The 25986-nt window shown below is 39.9% G+C and overlaps 1 protein-coding gene across 1 annotated transcript in view; it reads right to left on the bottom strand.

The window, feature by feature from the left end:
• Nucleotides 1–25986, bottom strand: part of INVS (inversin) — a 3016309-nt gene that overhangs the window by 1578903 nt on the left and 1411420 nt on the right. Inside the window, exon 6 of the mRNA XM_044065609.1 lies at nucleotides 22268–22448. Coding sequence (XP_043921544.1) covers nucleotides 22268–22448 — 181 coding nt within the window. The remainder of the gene's footprint in view (nucleotides 1–22267; nucleotides 22449–25986) is intronic.

Genomic DNA, 25986 nt, shown 5'->3' with positions numbered 1-25986 from the left:
TCTGTTTTATGTGCTAAAACTCTCTAAGTCTACCCGATTCAACCAATGGCTGCTGTACCTTCAACAAATGGTTGCGTTTGTTTCTCTTCCTGAGGGTAGGGAACCAGGGCAATGGGAGCTCACCAGCTTTAACCCTGGTAGAGTACATTGCGTCCACTCACATGCAGTGAAAGGGAGAGACAGTACAGTTGTGTACTTACCATAAATGTAGATGTTCGAGTGTATTCACTGTTACAGTCATTACACTTGGATTTTCCTGCTGGCAGGCTACCCGCAGTCGGCCAGAGTTCCAAAGTCTAGGTCCGGCGTCAGCTGCTGTCGCCTCTTCCCTGACATCAGTGCGCCAGGGGTATAAAAGATGCAACCGACGCCATTTTCTTCAGTTTTTCTTGCCTCAGATGTCAGGTGCCCCCAAACAGGAAGGCTGTAAAAAAGAATGCCAAAAGGCATACATGTAGTAAAATAAACATTTCCTTCATCTACAAGCAAATACACCACATAGGTTGTATAGAATTGAGAAGTACAGTAAAGTCCCAGCATAGAAAAGGGGGATGGTGGGTGGGTAACCTGGACTGCAACAGTGAATACACTCGAACATCTACATTTATGGTAGGTACACAACTGCACTATGTTCATCGTGTTTCACTGTTGCAGTCATTACACTTGGGTAGAATCCCAAAGCTGAGGTTGGGTGGCTGGTCCTAAACTACCACTTACCTCTTTACTCTAAATCCAGAGCAGGCTTTGCCACTGCAGTTCTGCAGGGCCTGGTAGCCTCTCATAACCCTTCAGAAGAGGAATTCAAAACTCCCTAATAGGGAGCCTGAGGTTTTGGTATAGGATGTCCCTATGGAGAGAGATGTTGAGGCTGTAGGTGCTGGGGCATCAGGGTGAAATAGGTAGGATCCAAGGGAGAAGGTTACATCAGGACTGTCAAGGCAGTGAACACTCTCTTTGCAGCCTTGAAGGCAGAGCTCAAAGGAGCCAAAAGGAGTCTCTGATCTGAAAAACTCAGGCTTCCGAATCACCCCCTCTCTCCAATATCACGACACCGCCCCAAAGCTGGGAGCCAGAGCCGAACTGCCCAGTGCCGAGGTGCGAAGGAGCAGAGACAGCTCCGAAAACTTCAGAGTCGAATGCTGCTTCCCGGACCTGTCAGGCAGGCCTTGGCTCTGAGAACTCTCCAGATCCGAAAAGGCTGGAGGTCTCAGAGATGATGTCAGCTCTGTAGATGTGGATGGTAGTCTTCTGATCTGAGACTGAAGGATCCGGATGACTGGGATGCTGAAGTTCTAAGACAACAGATGGTGTCAGAGGAGGAACTTGCAGGGGTGGTGTGGTGGAAGGCTGGGCAACCTGACCCAGAGGGGTAAGCGCCAAGAGAAAAGCAATTTGCCCCTGTGCCAAGAGGATCCTCCTCATCACTCTCTCCACATCTTCTTTTGTGAGACTTCTGGAAGAACAAGTAGAGTAAATGGAGAGGGATGCTGGTCTCTGCAAAAAAGGAAATGGAAGCTTGTCTGGTACTGGGTCAACTGACAGAGAATATCTCATTCAAGGACAGTATACAGTCTCCGAAGGTTGTGCCTGATCAGACTTGGATTGTGCCAGAACCACAGTAATCATTTCTGAAGTCATAGGATCCAAAGCATCAGGTGGATCCTAAATTTTTATCTTTTTCTGATCCAGGGTTGAGACCAGATGTTTAGCACTCCTTTTCTGGGAAGAGTCCAATTAAGATTTTGACGAGGGGGAAAGCTTCAACTTTGGAGACTGGGATATGGCTTCTCCAAAAGAGGAAGGAAGGAGACCTTTTAATATCAGCTTGTTTTTGTGTTCAGTTAAGGCTCGTGGATTAAATCTGTGGCAAATCAAGTAATCTACCTGTAAATGCAATGGACCCAAGCAGTACACACAAAGTGAGTGTGCATCCGAGAGACGCAACTTATGTCCACATTTGGAACATCTCTGGAAACCCACAGGTTTGTCACTCACATCCCCATATGTGTTCTAAGATATGTTCTTTCGGGCATGAGGAACAAGAGGGCTAAGACTGCATTGAGGCAACATGTAATAGACATCATGAGCATAGTTTTACATTTTTAGTTTTAGAGATTATAGCTACGAAGATTAGAGGGGGTGATATCAAGAATTTTCCAGAAGGAAGGGAGCAACAGTGGATTATACGGTTAGATGCAGATAATTTTCCAGGCATCAATGAGCGTGTATCCATGAAACCCCACTTGAATTCTCACCCCCTAAAACATTGATGTACTATTGCAGTTTATTATTACCTGTATTTATTTTATTTTATATTTTTGGTTGAAAAACATGTGCATCTTTTGAGATATATATATAATTATTCTATTTATGTGTGTGTTAAGAAATAATGTTTTAATAAGGTGTATTGCAACTTTAAGTAATAGGTGATTTGTTTCTTGGTTCCTGATTGGATGGTTTGTATTTAAATAGTGGAGGGAAGACTGTTTTAATTAGGTCTGATGAAGCTACCTTGATGGTAGTGAAAGCGCTTACTATTGCTTTAACATTCTTGTTTCATTAAAGTGGTTGTGTTTTACCGTGATGTGCACCCAGTTTCTTTTTATCTGACTTTGAGTTTGTGCTTGAGAGGGCACTTTATCAACCAGGGTTCTTTTTTCCTATACATCTTTTTTTTTTAAAACAGGAAGAAGAAAGCAGAGGAATACTAGCAATGGTATGAATAACTACAACAAGGTCATAGGAGAAAGGGAGTGGAAAGACCAGCAGAAGAACCACTACACTCTAAGACAGTAGAATAGAGGGAAAGTAAGGAAATGCCAACAATAATATGTCGTAAATATGACTAAGTCGTAACGGCAAGGAAGAAAAAAGCAGAGAAAATTCTAAACTAGAAAAAAACAACAAAGGGTTAACATTAAAAGGTAATCTAAACAGAAAAACTGTTAAATGGAGACATTATGAACAAAAAAAAATGTTTCTTATCCAAAAAGCTTGAGAGAGACTGGCAGACCACTTTCATTAGCTAGAAGCGGCAAACAAGATCTGAGATAATTGGCAGGGTGCATTTTGTGGCTGTCCCTGTAGAGTAGGTCTGACTGACTCAGAGCTTGGAGCTGACAAGGGAATGGGGGCTGGATCAGAGGAATAAGAAGGCAGTTCTCTTGAGAGAGAAAAAGCCCTCTCCACTATCTCGAAGGCAGACGGGCCCAGAGAAACCGCAACCATCTGAACAGGAGCTGAAGCTCCCAGCACAGGCAGATCATAACCATTCTTGGATCCATGCTTGAAGGATGGAACAGGATCTGAACTGTCCAAGGCAGAGGCTCCAAGGGGCAGGGACAGATCCAACAACATCGGGGTCATTCCTTGCCCCATGGATCTGATGCCAACACTTCTGCTCCGGGATCCATTCCGATCCAAAGGTATCGGAGTGGTACTAGTCAGGGATATCATCAGAGTCGAAGAGGAGATCTTCATATCTGACTCTATACCCCTCAAGAATTTTGGATCCTGGGAATCCGAAACAGCTGAACATATTGAAAGAGGAGAGAGAATACTGTGCAACATCATAGAAGGTTCACGGATACAATAGGGGGCGGAGCTGGTATGACCCACATCTGTATCTGAGCTCTGAGAAATTTTTGCATCGTCCTATACACATCTGCTTCTGATAAACTTCGGGAATACCTGGAGGATGTGTGGACTGTGACCTTGAATGTTTTTTAGGAGTTGTAAGAATGGAGAGCGCAGAGTAGGAGGAACTGGTTTAATGACATACTCTGGCATGTGACTTCTTTTAGAGGTGCCAGGCTTCAGATCCAAGGACCTGGAATCTGAGGAATGCTCCACCGGACTGCCTGATATGATTATCGAATATGAAGATTTTGGATCAGTGGATTTCAAATCCAAAGATGTCGAATTTGAGATTTTGCGGGTTTTGGTAGGTTTCTCCAACAAAGTCCTAGGGGACTACTCCGGGGAGCATTTTCTGTGCTCCAATGGAGCAAACTTCGGAACTTTAGTGGGGAGTTTGAAACCCAGAAGATGGAGTTGAAGTAGCAAGTAGAAGTCCTTTTAGTATCAGCTTGTTGCCTCAGTCAGCCGGAGCCCTTAGGTGAAAAGTACAATAGATGGGGCAATTTATATCCAACTGGAATTTTATGCCCACAAGAAGTGCATTTTTGGCAACCTATTGGTTTATACAACATGGCAGTCAATAGTAGACAGCACAAACTTGAACAGTACAGTAAATCAGTGCAGTAAAATAACAGCACAGAAAATGACACTATAAGAGAAGAGAATAAGATAAGATTTATTTTCTTTTGTTATATGTAAGAAAAAGTATTACTTACCAACAATGGTAATCTAAAAGATGATACCCTGAATAAAGGGTAAAGGCAATACCAACTATGGTATAAAAGAAATACTATGTGAGAATAGAAGAAAGAAATTCTAATGGCAGCGAAAACTAAGACCAATTAGAAAAAAACTTTTGTTAAACAAGACAAAAAAATAACTCACAAAACACCACTAAATTCTGCTCGAGAGAGGAACCTGCATCTGGGCACAATGGTGCCAAACATGATCTGAGGTAATGAGGATGGAGTAAGACATTACGAGTAGAGGGAGGAGCTCAAGAGTTGGATCAGAAGACTGGAGTATGTGGCCGAGTCAGATCTGAGGATCAGATCCAAACCCATGTGTTGAGGAGAATGAAAAGGACAACATCAGATCTAGTGTTTGTTTCCAGATACCAGCTGCTCTTTCAGAGAGCTAATTAGTACTTCTCCTTCCTGCATAATCTCTTACAAATGTTGTCTGATGCTGCTCTACCACTGATTGATGACACCAAGCATTTACAGAGGTAATTGTCTCAAAATGTTCTATATACGTGAATAAGGTTTCCTCTTAAATACCTATATAAAATACTGTACAAAATCAAATAATTTAATTTTTCATAATACCTTAAACTTTCACATTCATGGATGCCCTTGATATATTTCCATTGTTTCTTTTCAATTTATTCATGCTAGCTTTCTTATAAGGCTTCTGTATTATTCCATACCATAGTTTGGGTATAACATAACTTAAGATTATATAATTTCTGATTTCTTATACTTTTTTTATACAGCTTATAAAATCTCACAGGTGGACCTATTCATATAACCAGGTCCTTAAAGGAAACCAGAGTGTCAGTCAATGTCATTATAATAATTAAACCCATCTTTCCCATTTTTCTACATGTGGTCAGTGTCACTCTGCTACTTTCTTTGACTCTCATCCCTGACTACTGTAAGTCTTCTCTCATGCAAGCTATCCATCTCTTGGCTGGGCATCCAAGTTTCTGCTTGCCTTTTTCCAGTCTCTCTTCCAAAATTATCTTCACAAAATTGCCTTCTGCTTTCCTGCGCATGTGACTGAACCACCATAACCTTTTCTGAAACTGTGGCTACTTTGTCTTCTGCTATATTTTACTAATTTCTTCATCTGTCCCACACCGCACATTGTACCACTTGTCTCAGACATGTCATTTCCATCACCTCAATCTTCAACTGCTCTGTCTTCACTGCCCAGGTTTCGGTGCCATAGATAAGTACTACTCACACTTCTGTTTTCTACACATTTTCAAATTCTTTGGCATTCTTCTGCCTCACCCTACCCCAGATACACTCTGCTAGTTGGCTGTGGCACCTGATCCAAGGAAGCACACTGAATGTTTACTACAATATGTATTTTACAATTCTGATGAATCCAGTTTTTGTTTATTGCTACAATATTTATACTGAAGGGAAAAAACAGGATTTCACCACAGTGAACAAAGTACAACTGGAGGACAGATCCATTATTACACTTTTATTGCAGTTAGCACAGAAAACTAAAGTTCTGGCTTATTAATGAGCTGTTTCCTGTGTCAAGGGCACAGAGTCTGAATCCTTCTATTTTCATTTGCCTACTGTGTGACTTTGAGCAATTCATTTAACCAGAAAGTGCTTTGAGGACATTGGGAATTTGAGCTAGGTATCTTAAAGGTCTCCTGGATTCCGTGGTTAGTAATTACCACTGAACCTAAATAAAAGGCTCAGAATTTTTAGACTTTGTGTACTTTTGCTGAGATACAAAATGAAAATGATTCTTTTGATCAGACAAACTGTCTGCTATTGGTTAAATTTAGCACCTCCTAGGATGCTAGTTATAACAAGCAAAATACTGTTCTAATAACATAATTTAAATGCAAATAGGAAATCCAAATGAAATAGTAAACAGCTTGGGAAACTATACTTAAGAAAGGCTCCCTAATGAAATGTCAGCACTCGAAATGCAGAGTGTCAACACGCTGGGGGGAAAAAGACTGAAACACAGGAGAAGAGTGAATTTTGAAAATCACTTTTCTACTTAAAACATTTTTTGCAGGGGGTATGCCCCCCCTGCACCCCCCCCCCCAAGTGGGGAGCAAGCCCCACATACACACCCAAACTTATATATACCAACTCCAAGATTGCCATACCTTGGAGAAAATGGTGTATTTTGGGAAATGGCATCTTAGTATATGCAAGTCCGTTCTTTCTGCATTCTGTATTCCTGGATATGACTATGAAGGATGTTGCAAGGGATAAGGTAGGTTTCTCCAACTTTATTGCAGCTTGGAAATATTTCCAATAAGCACAGGAAACTTAGATGCCATAAAACATGGCAGCCTGTGAAAATGGTAATCTCCACTTAATAAGTAACTTGAAAATAAAGGTGGATATCAGTATTTTGGCCAATAATCAAAGTCTAATTGGACTGTAGGAATGATACTGCCTTCCATACCAGGGATTGATATCAGAGTATAGGTAAAGAGAAAGGGATAGGGGCGTCCTAAGAGAAAGACCTGCTCTGGTAAAGTTTTGAGTCCATTCTAGAACAGAAACCGCTGTTAAAAAGGGATAATTAGTAGGGATAAAATACTGCATAATAACCTCATCTGATAAGATAATCAATTGAGAAGAGAGACTGGAAAAACAATTTACAAAGAAAATTGAGAGAACACCTGTATGGCTCATAAGAATGCAACAAAGTCCAGAAAGTTTAGGATTTTTGCTTGGACGAGTTTGAATAGGTATTTTTATACCCCAAGCAGACTTCAATGAAATTTTCCTTAGGTAGATAGCAAATGTTTGAATTGTGATGGGGCAAAAAGAGACAATTGTGAACATGTTTTTGAGAGTGTAATGAGTCGGCAGATTTAAAAAAATCCCTATAAAATAGTCTGTCAAATACTGGAGGAGCAAAAGGCTATAATTAAGGAAATGATTATTTTGAGCTGACACACAGGAGATGAATTGTCTGCACATTATAAGGCTTTATTAAGTTTAATTATATTGGCTACCAAAAAAGCAATGACAAGAAAGTGGGAATCAAAATATAAATCAATTATATCTGAAATACTGTAACAGAGATAAAAGAACTGAAATGGTACCTTTAGAAAAGGGAAGAAAAACTATATAGAAATAAATGGAATTTGTGGGAACAACAGATGTAGAATTATGTCCGGGAGGAAGGGTGGGGCTTAAGGGAAGGCAGGAATTGAGCAATTTATATAAGATTGGACTGAATGACAATTGTTAGTTAAGAAAGCATATATGGAATGTAAAATGTATGCAAATAAAAAAAAATGTTACTATGGTTTGTTTTCTTTTCTACTAATCCACACATGCCTAAGTCTTAAGTAATAATTCAGTGAAGGTGTTTAAAAAAATAATCAAAATTCAAGATTCCAATAGTTATTAGTGAATTATGGGTTTCAGAAATACAATGTCCACTTCTGCTTTTCTCTCCACCCCCACGGTAGTGCAACCTCTGATGTAGTACATTTTAAAAATCAGGGGTGTGTAAGGAGATACGCCTCATCTTCAATGAAATGTTTGATTCTGTGTTTATTTTTACAATACTCATTTTTGAAACTTTTTCACAGTTTCCATCTTCATTCTTCTAAATGTTGTACTTGTGACTGGCAAACAAAAAGAGACTATTTGCTTTCCAAGACAGAATACTTAGTTCTGGAGTACAACCCAGCTGCTCAATAAAAAGAAAAAAAAATTAAGCACAGCTGCTCAAAAAGTCCAAAAATGCATTAACCTCTTACAGGAGAACATTTGTTGTCTAAGAAACATGACAAGACAAAATAAATAAATAAATACAAAGAAATCAGTGTGCAGAAGACAATGTATTACAGTGCTAAAAAAAATAATTCCAAAGTAGGAAAAAATACAAGGAAAAAAAATAGCCGAGGACAACTTCTGAACCATTTTTTTAATGAACAAGAGTGGAGAACACATGGGAAAGCCAACCCAAAGAGCTAATCGTACATGAGTTTCAGTAAAATGAAACAAGACACATCTACCTAAAGAGAAGGAGAGTGAAGACTTTTAATTATGAAAGCTCAACAGCAAGTACAGTATGTAGGCACATAAGAAGGTCGAGTGGATCAAGTAGTCTTCCAATGGCATGAATGTCTACGTCTCAGTGTTTAGTACAATGTATTATATGAATCTAACTTATCCACTCCACACTACTGAACAAAGCTCTGTAAATTCATGTACTACAAAAAGTTTTGTCAAGAGATGACGGCATATTATAGGGTGCCTAATCTCCCAATACAGTGGAATAAGAAATAGGAGAATATTTACCAAAAAAATACCACAGTGGGGGATTTTTTGTGGAGATGTACCCTAAACAAATTACTGTTAAGGTCAACTTTTGTGTATAAGCCCTTCTCCATTAGAAAATGTATCAGAAAAGAATGCTTAGAGTTAGAAACAGTACAGCATGCATTTTTTTAGTATGTCCTAGAGCAAAAAATTTTGATCATATATACAGAAAAAATACAATATTCCATATTTATTTCCAGTAAATATAGAAAAATGTCTATATGGAGATTATGGAAGATTTTGGAACACACAGATAAAGAAAACAGACTTCCTTTTGGTATCAGTACTACACTTCTTGCTGATGGCCAGATGCGCCCAAATGAAAAATACAAGAACTTTAACTACACAATATTTAATAAACAGATTTTGCACCAGAAAGGATGGACAATGCACGTTACTTAACTTAAAAGTTATAGTTAAATTTATAATATCAAACAATTTTTTTCATTGCAACACATATAGCAAGGTTTAATATTGCAAAATCTTTCTATGAGATTTGTAAATATTTGTAAATAACAATAATTTTCTAATAAAATGGATTAATCCAAATACAGTGGGCAGAGGTATTTAAAAAGGAGTAAGTAAAATGAATCTTGTTCTAATAACTTACCACAATCCCACAAAGGAAACAGCTGAGATGCAGAATATTATTAGGAGTGTGAGATAGGAAACAATATGAAGTGATAAGGAAAGGTAGATGGAATGGATGTTAAATCTACATGGCTTCTTAAAACTAAAGTTTAATCAGGTTATTTCTTAATTCAATAACTCAATATCTTTCAAGTTCTATATGTTATGTACTACACATCAACTTGACATCTGCCATGATCCTTTTAATCTACCTGTACCTGTAAACTATGATTCTGTGCTTCCAATGAAAATGAGACAATCGTCAAGCCTTTATACAGCAAAACAAAGAAAGAATTAATATATATATATATCTATCTATCTATATATATATATATATATATATATATATATATATCTATATATCTATATATATCTATATTTATATATATTTATTTTACATTTGTTGACCGGGTTAGACTGGCTGGGCAGGTGCCCTTTTTCAGCAGTGACCCGGGGAGAAAAGCTCCATTTAGTACAAGTAAAAATAAAATACAGCAGTCAAGTATTAATATACCACAGCTTATTCTAAAAAATGTTATCCAATATATATATATATATATATATATATATATATATATATATATATATATATATATATATATATATATATATATATACATACAAACAAACCTCATGTTTTTCTCAAATTATTACATAAAAAATGTCTATTAAATACAAGAAAAACAGAAGTAATGACTTCTGGAACTCCATGGGAACTTTGCTCAATTCCCCAGCACTGAAACAGTATTTACAATAACCAGGAGCCACCTGAAACAGCTAAAAAGTTCCACAACCTAAGAATCTGGTTTGACCAGCATCTGAACAAAGCCAAAAATAAACAAACTTTTGTTCGAGGTCATGATAATATAAAATTTCCCTTCTCCTGAATAGGGAGTAGCAACTGTGAAAGGAATACTACTAGCTCCGCTACAACATATCTTTCTGATCCTATAAGCAGCATCAGAAAAGCATCGGTCCTCCCTATAGACTACTACAAATTACATACATACAAATGTATCACTTTTGCATCACAAAGTGAACACCACTGCTCCAATCTCTCCAAGACTAAATGGATTCCAGTCTAACGACCATGGCTTTATTTAGATTATTAACATGTAAACTTACTGGACTCCTCTTCCTTCTTTGCAAATTACATCACAGACTAAGAAACTCCAGCTAAAATCGGAGGTCTCTCCCACCAATGACCCTTCATTACAAACCCTCTATATCAGCAAACTTCACTGCACAAAGAATATATTTTTGTTATGGCCCCATAACCCTGGGAGTCACTACGACCTAAACTCAGGACTGGCAAATACTACCCAGAATTATTCTCATAACTCAAAAAAAAATGTAATTTAAAAATGCAAAATGTATTTGCTTCATGAATAACAAAATAACCAGAAATATTCCCCCTCATTGTCGCAATACTCAGATATTTTGGTAAACAGTGAGAATGTCCACCCAAACACAGGCCCAAATGTTCTTTTCTCTCCCTCCAGAACATACTTCTACATGCAGACAAAACTTACAAAGATACACTAATAAGATACACTGATAATGCCTTAAACAAGGATCTTTTACAATCACCTGAGCTACCACCTACTCAAGATGATGTGGCCTTGGTTTAACTTCTCATCCAATGCACGAAGGCTTTCTACAAATTTGAATTACTCTGCACTTGAAGAGATTCGATCCCGGTTATCAAAAAACATTAAATTAGAAACCATTAACTATGTAAATGTAAGTTGTGCTGTACTGTATACTCCTATCAAATATTCTCTCAGTCTTTAGAATTTTTCTCGACTGATCACCATCCCAAAATGGTACTGCAAAGACAATAATGCTACATCAATTTTGGAATGGATACTTACTACCACCCGCAATAAAATAACTCAAGCAGGTTCTCTAACTGATTCTCAAAGAGGTCAGCACATCAAACTACAACAAAAAAATTATTTTCATGACTATAACCTAGTCATAAACCCTAGTACGCACAATGCTGATTCTCACCAATGCCTTGTATCAGATCAACTAGCACTACTTAAAACACGTACATCTAGAGGAAGACACTACCACATTTAATCAGGTGTTCTTAAACTTACTAAATGAGCTCTCACCACTCAGGAAAACATGCATAAAATTTAGATCAGTATCCTGGCTAACTCACATCATTAAACTTGGGGATGAAGCTTGGAAAATCTGGCAGAAAAACAAAACTCTTCCAAACTACCAGATCTACTGCTGTCTATGGAACTAAATAAAACTCCTCATATTACATTGGGTTACTATGTAAACATTCACAGCAGCCCCCAAAGTAATAAAAAAAAACTTTCTGGTCCACCTATAATAACCTTCTTAACTCAGGCACTCACAGAACTATGGCAAACTCCTTCAATTCCAACGTCATTACAGTAAATGCACTACATAAATCCACAAGTTCTCAACTGTACTATGATCATCTTGAAAATCCACCTCAAACAAATACCTTTACATTAAAGAAATCCTTACCACCATCCATTAAAAAACTCCTTTAAGCGAAGTCAACTAATCTAGAAGCCAATAACCTGCCAGCAAAATGCATTAAAGTTGCAGCTGAGACCTTAGCATTTCCAGTCTCTATCCTCATATATAGAGCCATTACCAAGTTATACATTCCTGCAGTTATGGAAACAATCACACATCTTACCACTAACAAGGAAAGATACTGAACTAGGTAACTATCAACCAATAGCAGTAAGTTCCTTCTCTGTCAAAAATCCAGAGGGTTTGCATGCACACTTAAATCTTTAAATATCTACTCAACCCTATCCAACACAGTTTCTACACCCACCAAAGCAACCATTACTCCTCTGCTACCATTTCTAGACAATATCAACAGTATTGTAATGCTAGCAAACCAGTCTCAGCCATTTTCTGGACATCTCAAAGGCATTCAATACTGTTCCATGCTCAAAAGTGGTTCAAACCTAGCAGAACTCAACTTATCTCACACATTATTATACTCCATGAGCTAACTAAGAAATTGCACCCAAGCAGTAAGGTGCAAACGCAATTGCTCCTCCTCCTTTCTTCTAGTCTCTATAGATGTCCTCAAGGGTCCATCCTTGGCCCCTTGCTATTCAACATGCATATAAGTAAGTTTTATACTGCCACCTCTCTATCACAATGATTCAATATGCAGATGATACTACAATCATTTGCTTCGCCCTTTCCTTGGGAAAGCTACAGATTATTGCTTTGAAGTTCTACTCAGCAGTGGAGCAGTAGATAGAAAATGCTCAAATTACACAATGCTGAAAAAAGTACAGTTTTGTACCTACCATAAATGTAGATGTTCGAAGATCCACATTGCTGCAGTCCTTACACTTGGGTAGTCCGCTGTCCTCGGTCGGCCCGAATATCAAAGTATAAGGCTGACGTCGGTCAAGGCGCATTACACTGACATCAGGACGTCAGGGTACAAATGCGCATGACCGACGTCATATCCTCAGTCTTTTCTTGCCCCAGATGTCAGAAGACCCTACAAAGAAAGGTCAAAACCAAAAGACAGCAAACAACCAACCAACCACCCTTGCACTAATAATATGTACAATATATACAATATACACAATATTTACAATCCAACCCACACAACCGCCTCTAACTACAGAGGGGAAGGAGGGAGGGTAAATTGGACTGCAGCAATGTGGATCTTCGAACATCTACATTTATGGTAGGTACAAAACTGTACTATGTTCTTCATCTCACATTGCTGCAGTCCTTACACTTGGGTAGAATCCCAAAGCAGAGATAAGGGAGGATGGCAAAACTATAAAGAAGCAGGAGCTGCCAAAATGCCCTGTAAAACAGCAGTGGCAAAACCAGCCCTAGATTTAGAGTAAAGTGGAAGGTGATAATGCTTTGAGAAAGTATGCACTGAACTCCAAGTAGCTGCCTCCAAAATATCTTTAGTTGCCACCCCTTAAAAAGGCTGTCAAGTGGCAGTAGCCCTAGTGGAATGAGGCCTAATCCCAGCTGGAATCTCCTTGCCATGATGGGAATAACAGAAAGCAATGCAAAACCCAATCCACTTAGAAATAGTTTGTTTTGACACAGGCTTGCCCTGAGAACTCAAAGCAAAAGAAACAAATAACTGCTGAGACTGCCTGAACTCTTTAGTTCTGCTCAAATAATATCGCAACTGCCTGTGTACATCTAAAGTGTGCAAAATCTTTTCCCCTTTATTTTGGGGATTTGCATAAAAAGTAGGCAAATGAATAGTTTGGTTTAAAGCCACACTAGAAACCACTTTAGGCATAAAGGAAGGATTAGTACGCAAAGATACCCTATCCTTATGGAAAATTAAGAAAGGCTCAACCGCCATAAGGGCCTGCAATTCAGAAACCCTTCTTGCAGAGGTAATGGCCAACAAAAAAGCAGTCTTCCATGACAAATATTTCAACTCAGTAGTAGCTGCAGGCTCAAAAGGTTGTAGAGTGAGTTTCTCCAACACAAAATTGAGATCCCAAGCAGGAGTAGGAGCTCACGTGGGGTCTTATATTCTTTGCCCCTCTAAGAAATTGCTTGAACAAAGGATGAGAAAACAATGGTGGGTCACAGTCATAGTGAGCTGAAATTGCTGCAGCATGAACCTTAATAGAAGAGAAGGACAAACCTTTGTCCAGTAACTCAGTAAGATATTGAAGAGCCACACTTAAATTAGGCTCAGAAACATCAAAATCCTTTGCTGCACTCCAAAATAAAAATCTCTTCCATTTATCTGCGTACACTTTCCTTGTACTAGGCCTTCTAGCTTCCAAAATAACATTCAAAACTTGCTGTGGAAGCTGAGACCCTTTATGGTTCAAAACAGAATATGCCAGGCTGTTAGGTGAAGAGAGTGAAGTTTGACATTGAGTAAATGACTGTCCTCCTGAGACAACAGGTGTGGAACCGAAGGCAAAGGCCATGGAGGCTCCTGCCAGACTTCTCAGTAATGGGTACCAGTGCTGTCGAGGCCAATCTGGAGCTATTAAAATCATCCTTGGCTTGTCCTGTCTGACCTTTAGGAGTACCTTTGGGAGGAGAGGCAGAGGTGGAAAGGCATACACATGAAGATTGCTCCAATTGAAAGAAAGAGCATCCACTTTCCAAGCTGTGGGATGAAACCTTTTCGTGCAAAACTTTGGCAGCTGGTGGTTTAGTGGAGAAGCGAACAGATCTATGCCTGGAGTTCCCCATGACACTGTCAATTTCTGAAATACATGAGGATCCAATTTCCACTCGTGGGGATCCATAATTCGTCTGCTCAACACATCTGCTAAGGAGTTCTGTGCTCCCGGCAGAAACCTTGCCTGAAGATTGAGCTGTAAACTGAGAGCAGTCTCCCACAAAATCATTGCTTGCCTGCATAGAGGATAAGAATGTGTTCCCCCTTGCTTGTTGATGTACCACATGACAGTTGTGTTGTCTGTTAGAATCAACACCTGCCCTGGAAGAAGTAACTCCTTGAAAGCTATTAATGCAAACTGGACTGCTAACATCTCCTTCAGGTTGATATGTAGATGTTGTAGTCTGGCAGGCCACTTGTCTTGTATCCACTTTCCATTTAGATGAGCTCCCCAAGCTTTGTCTGAGGCATCTGTCGTTAGAATCTGACTCGCCTCTGGCCGGGTCACAGAGAGTCCCTTGTTTAGGTGACATTCCTGAGCCCACCACAAAAATTCCTTTTGAATGCAAGGTATTAATTGAATGACAGTGTCCAGATCCTGGCAGTGCTGTGTCCATACATTTTTGAGATACCATTGTAGCTTCCTCATATGCAGTTTGGCATTGGGAAGCACCAGAATACAAGATGCCATGAACCCCAAGGCTTGAAGGACTGTCCTTGCAGTCAGCCTGGACTGATGAGACAATTGATGAAAGTAAAGGGAAAGATTCTTTTGTTTGTCCGGGGTCAGAAAGGCCATCTGGGATGCTGTATTCAGTCTTACACCCAGAAAGCACATGTCCTGAGAGGGTACTAGACTGGACTTTATTTCGTTCACAGAATACCCCAGGCATCTTAGCACTGCTATCACATATTCCAAATGATGAAGAAGCTCGTCCCTTCCTTGAGCCAGAATCAGGCAATCGTCCAAATAGGGATAGATCTGTATTCCTCTTAGCCTGAAGAAAGCTATCACTGGAGCCAGAACTTTCGTGAACACTCTGGGCGCAGTAGATAAGCCAAAGGGCAATGCAGAGAACTGATAATGAGAAGTCCCAGCTCGAAAACGCAGATACTTCCTGCAACTCAGTCTGATAGGAACATGAAGGTAAGCCTCCTTGAGATCTAAAGTTACCATCCAATGATCTTTGCCCAGCAGGGGTAAAAGCTGCTGTAACGTCAACATTTTGAACTTGGGAATGTCCAGATAAGTGTTGAGGATAGATAAATCCAAAATTGGTCTCCACGTGTTCCCCTTCTTTGGTACTAGGAACAGGCGAGAATAAAATCCTAGGCCCACTTCTGGCATAGGGACTGGCTGAATGGCCCCTATTTGAAGTAACAGAGAAATTTGTTTGTGAGCCTCTATTCTTTGCTGAGGAGGAACGTCTGGCATGCCTTTGAAAGGAGGCAAGGTATGGAAATAAAACCTGTAACCTTGGTGTATGATATCCAATACCCATCTGTCTTGGGTAATTAAACTCCAATTTTCCTTGAAAAGTGTCAACCTTCCTCCCAAAGGTGCTGCCAGATGAGAAGGCTCTGGCAGCTGAAATGGTAGGTCATTGGGTCTGTTTACGAAAGGACTGACCCCTGCCCTCACCCGAAGACTGTGCAGGTGAACTCCCTGTTCTAGGCCTGAAAGAGCCCTGAGCTCTGCCCCTACCACGTCTAGATCTACCCCTAGACTGGGAATCATAAGAAGGATACGTCCACCCCTTGGCAGGCCAATTTCTACTAAACTTCGGAGGCTGAACCTGCAAAAAATCTTTAACAGTCTGCATAGACTTAGCCTTGTCTTCCATTTTCTTTAAGACTGCCTCAACAGGTGAACCAAACAACACATCAGATTGTAAAGGAACATCTAAAATCCTTGTCTTAACATGGTCAGATAAATTCTGATCCCTCAGCCAGGCGTGCCTGCGAAGAACTGACCCAGTGGCAGCCACCCTAGAGGAGGCCTGTACAGCATCAAAACCACATTGCAAGGAATGCTTACCACCTGTTCAGAAACATGTACTAAATCTTGTAACTCTTTACACTCAATACCTTCCGCCAGAGCATCTACCTTAGACTTCAACTGAGAAAGTAGATAGTTTTGGTATTTCAACATGTGAAACTGGCAATTCAAAGCCCTCATAGCAAGGGTGGAAGAAGTATAGACTTTCTTTCCCCATCTATCCAAAGCCCTGGCCTCTTTATCTGGAGGAACCGGATTTTTAACAACAGAAGCCTTAACACCCTTAGGCCCCTGACTAACAGTTTCTGGGTCCGCCCTAGGACTCTTATAAAGATACTTATGAGCTTCAGGCACCCTGTAATACCTATCCGGTTTAACAGGAGCAGGAGGCAAAGAATCAGGATTAAGAGAAGCCTCTGCAAACACATCTTCCACAACATCCAGAACCGGAGGTATAGCCAAAGGCCTATGCTGGGGTAAAAACAAAAATTCCCTAAGCCTTTTCCTGGAATCAGAGAAGTCCTGACCTTCCCACTTAAAATGCTACCTCATGGAATGAAGAGTCTCTGAAAAAGAAAAATCCTCAGGAGGAGAAGCAGAAGGAGTAGAATCATCCACATCAGAATCAGAATAAGGAGAATACTCCTGCAAGTCTTCAGCCAAGACTCTGAAACATCCAAGCCTGCTCAAAACTCCCCAACTCAGGTTCCACCCTAGGTCTCTTATCAGGAGGGGCAAAGAACCTCTAATCAAAGTAATCAAATCTTCTGCCATTTTAAGCATATGCTTCTTGGGCACAGATCCTGAAGAACTAGGAGTGACACCAACTGAAGCTAAACCTGGCTTGCCTCTGGGAGAAGCCTTGGAAACAGAAGGAGAAGGCCTAACCACCCTAGGAAGGGAGGGGAGTACAGTAACCTGAGAGGCCCCTTCAGCCTGACCTGCCTCCTGAGAGGCCACATCCTGCAATAACAAAGTCTCCCCCTGGGACTCCAGAGAAACCTCCGGTGGAACCCCCGGCTCCACCGACACCTCTAAAGAACCGGCGTCCGGTACGGACGGCTCTTCTTGCCTGGGCTTAGCTGCTTTGTCCTTGCGCTTCTTCGAAGAAGCGGGCGTCGGAGCATCCGACGGCATATTATAATTGCACCGCTTCCTGAAGACTAACCTGGCACAATCTAACCTTCTCTTAATAGTGCGCTTATTGAATCTAGCACAAAAGCGACACCCCACAACGTCGTGCTCAGGCCCTAAACAAGGAATACACAGAGTATGATAATCTCTATGCGGTATCTGTTTCCCACAAGAAATACAGTTATTCACTTTTTCTGACATCCGGTAAACCACTGAGGCAAGAAAAACTAAAATATTCCCCAACGGGGTACTTAGCCAACTTTGACTCGGTCTGAAACTCCGAATTCGAAAAATTTCAGAACGCCGAACGGCACTTGCAACGCTGCTTCTGCATCGGACCATGCGGCAAAAAAGACTGAGGATATGACGTCGGTCATGCGCATTTGTACCCTGACGTCCTGATGTCAGTCTAATGTGCCTTGACCGACGTCAGCCTTATACTTTGATATTCGGGCCGACCGAGGACAGCGGACTACCCAAGTGTAAGGACTGCAGCAATGTGAGATGAAGAACATCTTAAAGATATGTTCTTTGTCTCTAAAACCAGTTCTCAAATCTCAAAATAATTTTCATATTACCTCTGCTAAAAACTTTAAACTTGAGCATGTTTCCAACATCAAGCTACATAGTGTGACAAGCTCAAGTTTGATATTCACATAATGTCATAAAGAAAACTTGCTGAAGGATTATGAACTCCACACAGAGCCAAGCCATTTCTCACTAGCCTAAGCTGAAAATCTAGTGCACGTGCTCATCTCCTACAACACTCTTATGTGCTGCCCCATCCTCACTAATGTACACAGCAGCCTCCTAGAAAAACGTGAAGAATGCAACAATAAAACTGCCAAATACGCTGCTAATTTGCCTAACACACCCCTCACTGCCCCACAGTCTCAAAAAATAGACTGGATGGATCTTAAATTCTTTCAACTAAAAACTTCTTATTCCACATTTCACACCCCAGATGAGTGCCCCTCCCTGAACACCCTCATGAAACAGTGTAACCCAAGCTGATCTTTTTTGCTCAAAAGAAAAATTCAGGGATCAATAACTGAAATCCCAGAAGTCATCACATGATTCTTTTTACTCTGCTTACATCGCCAAGACACAAATTAGCATACTCAGCCCACTTATGGAAATAGACACGCTTAGCTTTATAAGAAACCTCCATGCTTACCTCCTAAACACCAGATTACCTCAATGCTCATTTCCAACTAGCTGACTAACTCTATCCTATTTATACTTTCTGCTTACATATTTCTCTCTCCTTCTTGCTATTGTTTGTGACTAATCTACTCTGATTACATTTCCCCACTTCTCTAACTTTCAAGTTCACTTGAAATGCCTCCACCCCCGTCTACCTTTCTAAGATCAAAGCACTACCCCTTTGGAACCTGCTACAGGGCCACTACTTTGGAACCATCAAATACTGAAAACTGCTTTTGACATTTACTGATTTGTGATGAAATATTTTTACCTCATTGTAAGATATGTTTATATAAAATATGTTTTATTTTGTATATATCTCTATGTAACTATGTAATATTTTATCTCACACATTTCCAAACCAATTACCATGCTAGCTCAGCTATGATGTACTATATAAATGTTTTGTTTATGTTTGTTATGGTACTTTTTTCCCATGCCTCCACTAAAAAGGGGTCTTGCATGGCCCAGTCATATGATTCTGGTAAACAAATGCAAAACATTTAATTAAATTATAGTTGTCATCTTTTTAGCCCTATCAGTTTCATCCTTTTATAGTATTTGCTTTATTATTTAATTTTCATAGAAATATTACAAATAAATAAGTCATGCTTAACCTAATTAATTAATATCATTCTATTTTCTTACTTTATTTTGCTTACTACACTGTTAACATATTTTATATTAACTGACAATCAAATCTACTTTACTTTATATTACTTGACTGTGTCATAAATAAATTACAAATTTTTTTTTTTAGGAAATCACAACATTTATTAACATTTAAATATTAAGAAAATTCCAGCTATATACTCAACACCTTCTGGGATATGCTCTGACCATCTAGTACCCTGAAATAGATAAGCAGGTACGGAAAAAGAGTAACTGACTATATGTTGACAGTTTTGCAAGAAGACAGTCTCTAGACCACGTATTTTAAGCAAAAGTACTGGTTAAATCCCAACCAAATGTTGTTTATGCATTAAGGAAGTAGATTGTGAAAACTTTTAACTGTAATGTTAAGGTTAATTGCCGCCTAATTAGCTATAAAAGATTTTACTTTCTGAAAAACAAGTTTTGTACCACTAGCAAGTAACTTATATACCACAAAGAATCGGAGAAGCCATGTGAAACTAAGGTATATTATATGAAATCCCAGAAACTGTCTATAACTAGAATGGACAAAGTAATATTTAACCAAAGCAAGTACTGTGGCAGAGTGATTCTGGGCTGCTGTATGGCCCCAGGTGACTTAAGTGTGAAGACCACCACAAACACTGGAGAAGCCAGCCAAACAGGGGATGGGAGTAAGAGCCAACACCCCTCACACATCCCATGGGATAGTGTTTGGTATGTCCCATCACAAGAAACCAAGCTATGGGAAAGACTGGAAGCACAGTAGCTGAATTAAGGACTTCGGGAGCAAGCCTACCAAGACATGCACAATACTTTAGATGAAGATCATGGGTATGTTGAAACATGCACAACAGTGGGCAGAATGACAGGCATTGCACAACACTTTCCTGCCCAGAGGAGTGGTGTTAGAGCATTCAGAAATCTCCTAACTCCTGCTGGATTATGGTAATGACCCCTGCCTCTCACCTCCTTCTCCTGCTACCTAGGATATTGTCGGCTAGGGAGAATGAATAGACAGTAGCAGGCTGGAGACTTAATGGACAAGGAAGGACAATACGGCAAAAATGTTTTAAAAGTGTTTATTAGCTGACTATAACATGGGGGATCGATAGGTTCCAACAGCAATAAAAATCTTAGCCTATGACTGGAGCCAAAAGGAAAAGCACCCGAGGATTATACTGAATAAAGGCACAAGGTGGGATGATACATTCTGCTTTATTACAGCTAGCCACACAAGCATACCTCTCAACCTCTTAGAGCAAGAAATCTGGACAACGCCACAAATAAAAGTGGGAGAAAGGCCCAAAAATAAGGACAATTTTGAAATATTGCTCTTACAAACTTAGAAAATTGATATAACAACAGGTTTTGCATTATCATGAATTTTCTGAAGGGCATGAAGTTTGAAACTCAAATGTCTATTATTACCTAACTTTAGTATTTAATGATTTACCACTAATTTGTCAGCAAACCACAATTTTATGAAAAATGGACTAAAATATGAGGCAAAAATCTGGGCAGTGGAGAGGTATGCAAGTGTCAGAATCCTTCAAGACATTACATGGATTTGCATGCATTCTTATCATTTTTAGTGCAGTAAAGTCAATTATCAAAGAACCTAACACATCTTCAAGTTTCTCACCTCCAAAATTGATTAAAGAGTGCAGTCACTTCTGCAGATATGTGAATGAGGGCACCTGCTCTAAGTGGCAAGGTATAAACAGCTTCTGTTAATCGTGGAGCTGGAGGACATACTGCTTTGGGACAGGAAATGCTTTACTCACAAAAAAATAAAAACCTTCAATCTCATACTTAACTGAAAGTATAACCTCTGTTATGAATCCCTTATATTTACTAGATCTGTAATTCTGGTCTAGTGAAGTAACATTTTGATACCGCTTCAACTGCATTATCTAACTGTTCAGTAGAGACTACCAGTATTCCACATCAGTGCAGTCATACAGTAACAGCTTACCTCAATGAAGATAATCTAATAGTAATGAAATGCGTCTGCAATATCAGCATAAACTCTTTAAAAATATCTGTAGTCAAAACTTTAAACATCATTGCTAAGTGTGCACGGCACTCTCGTTCTTAATCCAAATTGTACAAAATCATCTATGTTATAGGTAAATATGATCGGACAAGAAAAACAAAACTATACAACAGAGATACTGCTATGTAAATCATGCTATTAAAATAATATCTATATTTCAAATTATTCTTATACATATCCAAGTAGCCATGTCTTAGCACTTATTAAAAAACAGAATACACATCAAATAACATAATATATACGATAACTAAAATGATTTTGCCACACACATTTTACAGCAAACTAATCAGCTGTTGTCAGAAAGGTGAACAGGGAAACAGGAGCAATGTGTAGTCATTTAGTAACCGCTAAATATATTTTAATATGCTCACAGTGAAATGCAGAGCTTACACTATATGCTACTGCTAATAAAGTACTGCTTTCCTTAAAAGTTCACATATTACAATAGCATAAAACAAATACAAATCTAAACCCTATTCTTTCAAAGGGGCTCATCCCTCTGCTCCCAGAAGGTACATGTTAGAGCGTAGCATCACAGTTTCTTAAGAAATTTGCATGTCTGATGGAGTGAGCAAAAGGTATATATAATTCAAAATGCTTTAAAAGACCCATATGACTATCAACAGCTTCTCTTTCAGGAAAAGATTAAGGCAACTGAAAAGTTGTAAAAATCACTTTAGACAGTTAACAAAATGCAGTCATGTTGCTCCCTGAAATACTAATTTACAGTTTTGTAAAATTAATAAAGATTTACAACTAACCGAGTACAGCTGCCCAGTGTAACGGTGTTCTAAACAAGTTATCATATGATGTTACATTGCAGCCCTCATAGGAAATAAGGCTGCTGACAACTGCTTCATTTCCATTTGCCACTGCAAAGTGCAAAGGTGTTCGTCCTTCATAATCCTGCCAGTTTAGGAGCGATTCTGTTGGTGCAGCTTCCTGTTAAAATAACAGTGTCTGTATTACTTGAGAGTGCACAAAAGATTTCATTGTTATACAATGCTACACCAAATCACATTACTTAAACTGCTGGAGTTATTGCAGAAACAAGGTGTCCCACAGTCCCCCTAGCTAGCATGGCAAGGAAGTCAAGTCTGAGTTACCACAGGATCAGTCAAGGAAGTATGCACTGAATAGATGATGACACTCACTCTAACCCTGAGAAAAGTGGGTGACAACCTACTTATGAATGCCATAGCATGCAAGTGTGAGTGTGTGTGTGTGTGTGTGTGTGTGTGTGTGTGTGTGTGTGTGTGTGTGTGTGTGTGTCTGTGAGCATATGGCTGTCCTACAGAAACTGAATAAGATGAGGCAAATATGTTTGCAAGTACATTAAGCATGCCAGAACTCCATGACATCACACTGTGCATGTGTGCATGCTGTTTCCCATACAAGCAGAATAAGGTGAGGCATATATGTTAGGGAGAAGTACAGGACATGTGCCCCAACACTAGGTGACATTGCAGCATTTCTCTCACCAGGGTTTTATGCATGTGCGTGGGGGCAGGGGAGGGGTTGTCAATACAGAAGGTGTACAGCTGTTTTAAGGGTACTTAAAACACCTCTATTAATCCCAGTAAAGACCACAGAGATAATGCTGTACAGCACACGGGAGTTATTGTGGGTACATTTATGTCTAAACAAGATGCATAGCAAGCATACAAAAAATTATGGCATCCTTCAAAAAACAGGCAGTGTGTATCTGAAAGAAAAAAAAAACTCCAGACATTCATAGGAGGTGAAAAGAGTGCTCCCACAGAATAGCTAATGAAACAGAAAATTAATATTTTGATATACAGGATTAATTTTCTGCCCCATTCTATTTATTATCTTTTGCTAACCAGGTAATGATATTTTTCTGCATGCCTCCTAAAAAAGTACAGTTAAACAATGTGGAATTTAGAACAGCCACATTTAAGTCAAAAAGTATAGTATTGGAAAAATGAAAATTCAAATGATATTAAAATACCGAAGAATGTAATACTGTAGAAAGTTACAGAATAAACACAGGTATGTAATTGTGCAATTTACATGATTGTAGCAAGCAGTTAATGTTAACTAAAATAATACAGTAACATGACTGTGCTAGCTGGATTGTTGTTCTTCTTCCGCTTTCGGCTTTTCCTGGTTAGGGGTCGCCACAGTGGAACTTCGGTCCGCTAATGATTGGCAATCGATTTTTTACGGGTGCTGAGGTGCCAGCTCAATGCCCAACCTTCATCGAAGGCACACCCATTCTACGCATGTCTTTCGAATGCCACTCGACCGTAGGGAGGACATGCAGACTCCACAAAGAAGATGTTCCAGCCGAGAATCGAACGGGAGAACCTTTTGCTGTGAGGCAACAACAAATGGTACAAAAAGCAAATGTACATTCACAAATCAAGAATGGCAACAGAACAATACAACTACAGCAGGTATGGGAGCATGTTACCAGCACCAGTAACTGGCTAGTTAATTAAAACACTGTGTTCAAAATTCATTCCTAGTTATCAGGCATGGCAGTAGTAGCACATGTTTATGCATTTTAGTATAGGAAATTGAATTTTAGGTGTTTTATATATATATATATAAAAGCAAAGCATGGGAAACAGGTCAATTCCGGGGCACCAGGGGAAGATTACAGGCTCACAGTGCCACATGCATTAAATAACAGAATCTCTTGAACAATCCGCCCCAGAATACAGCCAGAAGCTCTAAAGGCTGTGCTGTCTCCATATTCTTAAATGATATGCACACCTCTAGACTGGTAGCCCAGCATAATGCATCCGAGATACTCCAGGTACAACTAACACTGGGCAAGACAGTGATACATGTCATAGCCTGCTACAGAACCCCAAACATGCCCCTAGACTCTCACTCCAAGTTCCTAAGCACCCTGGAATCTATCAAGGTCCAACCCAATACTTTTATACTAGGTGACTTCAACTACCCTTCCATTAACTGGGAAAACTATTCAAGTAGCAATGTACAGGGCCAATGCTTTCTGGAATTTATCAATTCCAATGCCCTGGACCATCTCATTCTGACCCCCACTAGAGGAAGTAACATCCTCAACCTGGTTATCACCAGCATGAGAGACCATTGCTCCACACCAACAGTCAATTCCTCCCTGGTTAAATCTGACCACAAACTGATCACCATGGAAATCTCCATCTCACCTACACCCCCCGCTAAGGTGACCACCCTGAAAAACTTATCTAAAGCCGAATTTGGGCTCCTAAAAACAGAGGTGGCTAACGTCTCGGCACCCATGGCAATGGAAAATAGCTGCATGACTGCTGAACAATACACCACTGCACTGTACAAGCATGTACACAAATGCATGGACCTTGCCAAACTAAATAGAACTAAGATGCTCTCCTCCAAAAAAAGGAAGCCAATCTAGTGGTCCCCAGCCATCAATAAACTCTACAACAGAAAGAAGAAACTGTTGCAGAAAAAAATGAAGTCACAAGACTGGAAAACCTCCCTTATCAGTCTCCACAAAAAAGCTGAGATCCCTTATCAAATCCTCTAAAGCCAGCTATGAAGGCAGAATTGCGGCTGACACCACAAATCAACCACAAAGCCTTATACAGCTATATCAAAAACCTCAAAGGCAATCCCCAGATTTCCTCTGAGTTATTGCACAATGGCACCTCCTATACTGAGCCAACAGATAGAGCCAACATACTGACTTGACAGATTCAGTGCCAACTTTACCACCCCCCCAAGGGCCCTATCACAATACCAAAAGAAAGCCTGGTATCCACCATTTCTGCAGCACAGGTAAAAGCTGCACTGTCCAAAGCCAAGAATACATTGTCCATGGGACCTGAAAATATCCCTGGCTGCGTCCTACATGAGCTATAAAATGAACTGGCACCACATCTGTGTGCCCTGTTCAATCACAGCCTTGCTTCAGGCTATGTCCATAATGAATGGCGGACTGCTACAGTCATCCTGTTCCATAAAGGAGCAACTACAGACCCTGGGAACTATCACCTCATCAGCCTGACGAGTCTGGTATGCAAAGCTATGGATCGCATCATCATGGACCTGCTTAACAAAGATATAGACAATCTCCAAACTCTTAACCCCACACAGTTTGACTTTGTCAAGGGGAGATCCTGCCTGCTGAACCTGGTTGACTTCTTTGAGGCAGTCACCAAGGCTGTGGATAAGGGTAAGGTTGTGCATACAGCTATCTTGACCAGGCCAAGGCCTTTGATACCATTCCCCACTCAGGTATCATCAATAAACTCACCAAACTTGGCATCAATCCTTACATCACTAGGTGGGTTGCAAATTGGCTCACAAACAGGACCCACAGAAAGTTGTGGATTCCAAGTCAGACTGTTGAAAAGTCACAAGTGGAGTCCCACAGGACTTGGTCCTGGGCCATTTCCTGTTTGGCATCTACTTCTCAGAAGTCCAGGCCAACACAGAAGGACTCTGGCTGACCAAGCTCACTAATGACAGCAAACTAGGAGTC

This window comes from Protopterus annectens, chromosome 3.part0, assembly GCF_019279795.1.
Source record: "Protopterus annectens isolate FY-2018-M chromosome 3.part0, PAN1.0, whole genome shotgun sequence".
Classification (NCBI taxonomy): Eukaryota; Metazoa; Chordata; order Ceratodontiformes; family Protopteridae; genus Protopterus; species Protopterus annectens.
This window is presented reverse-complemented; position numbering and strand designations above follow the sequence as displayed.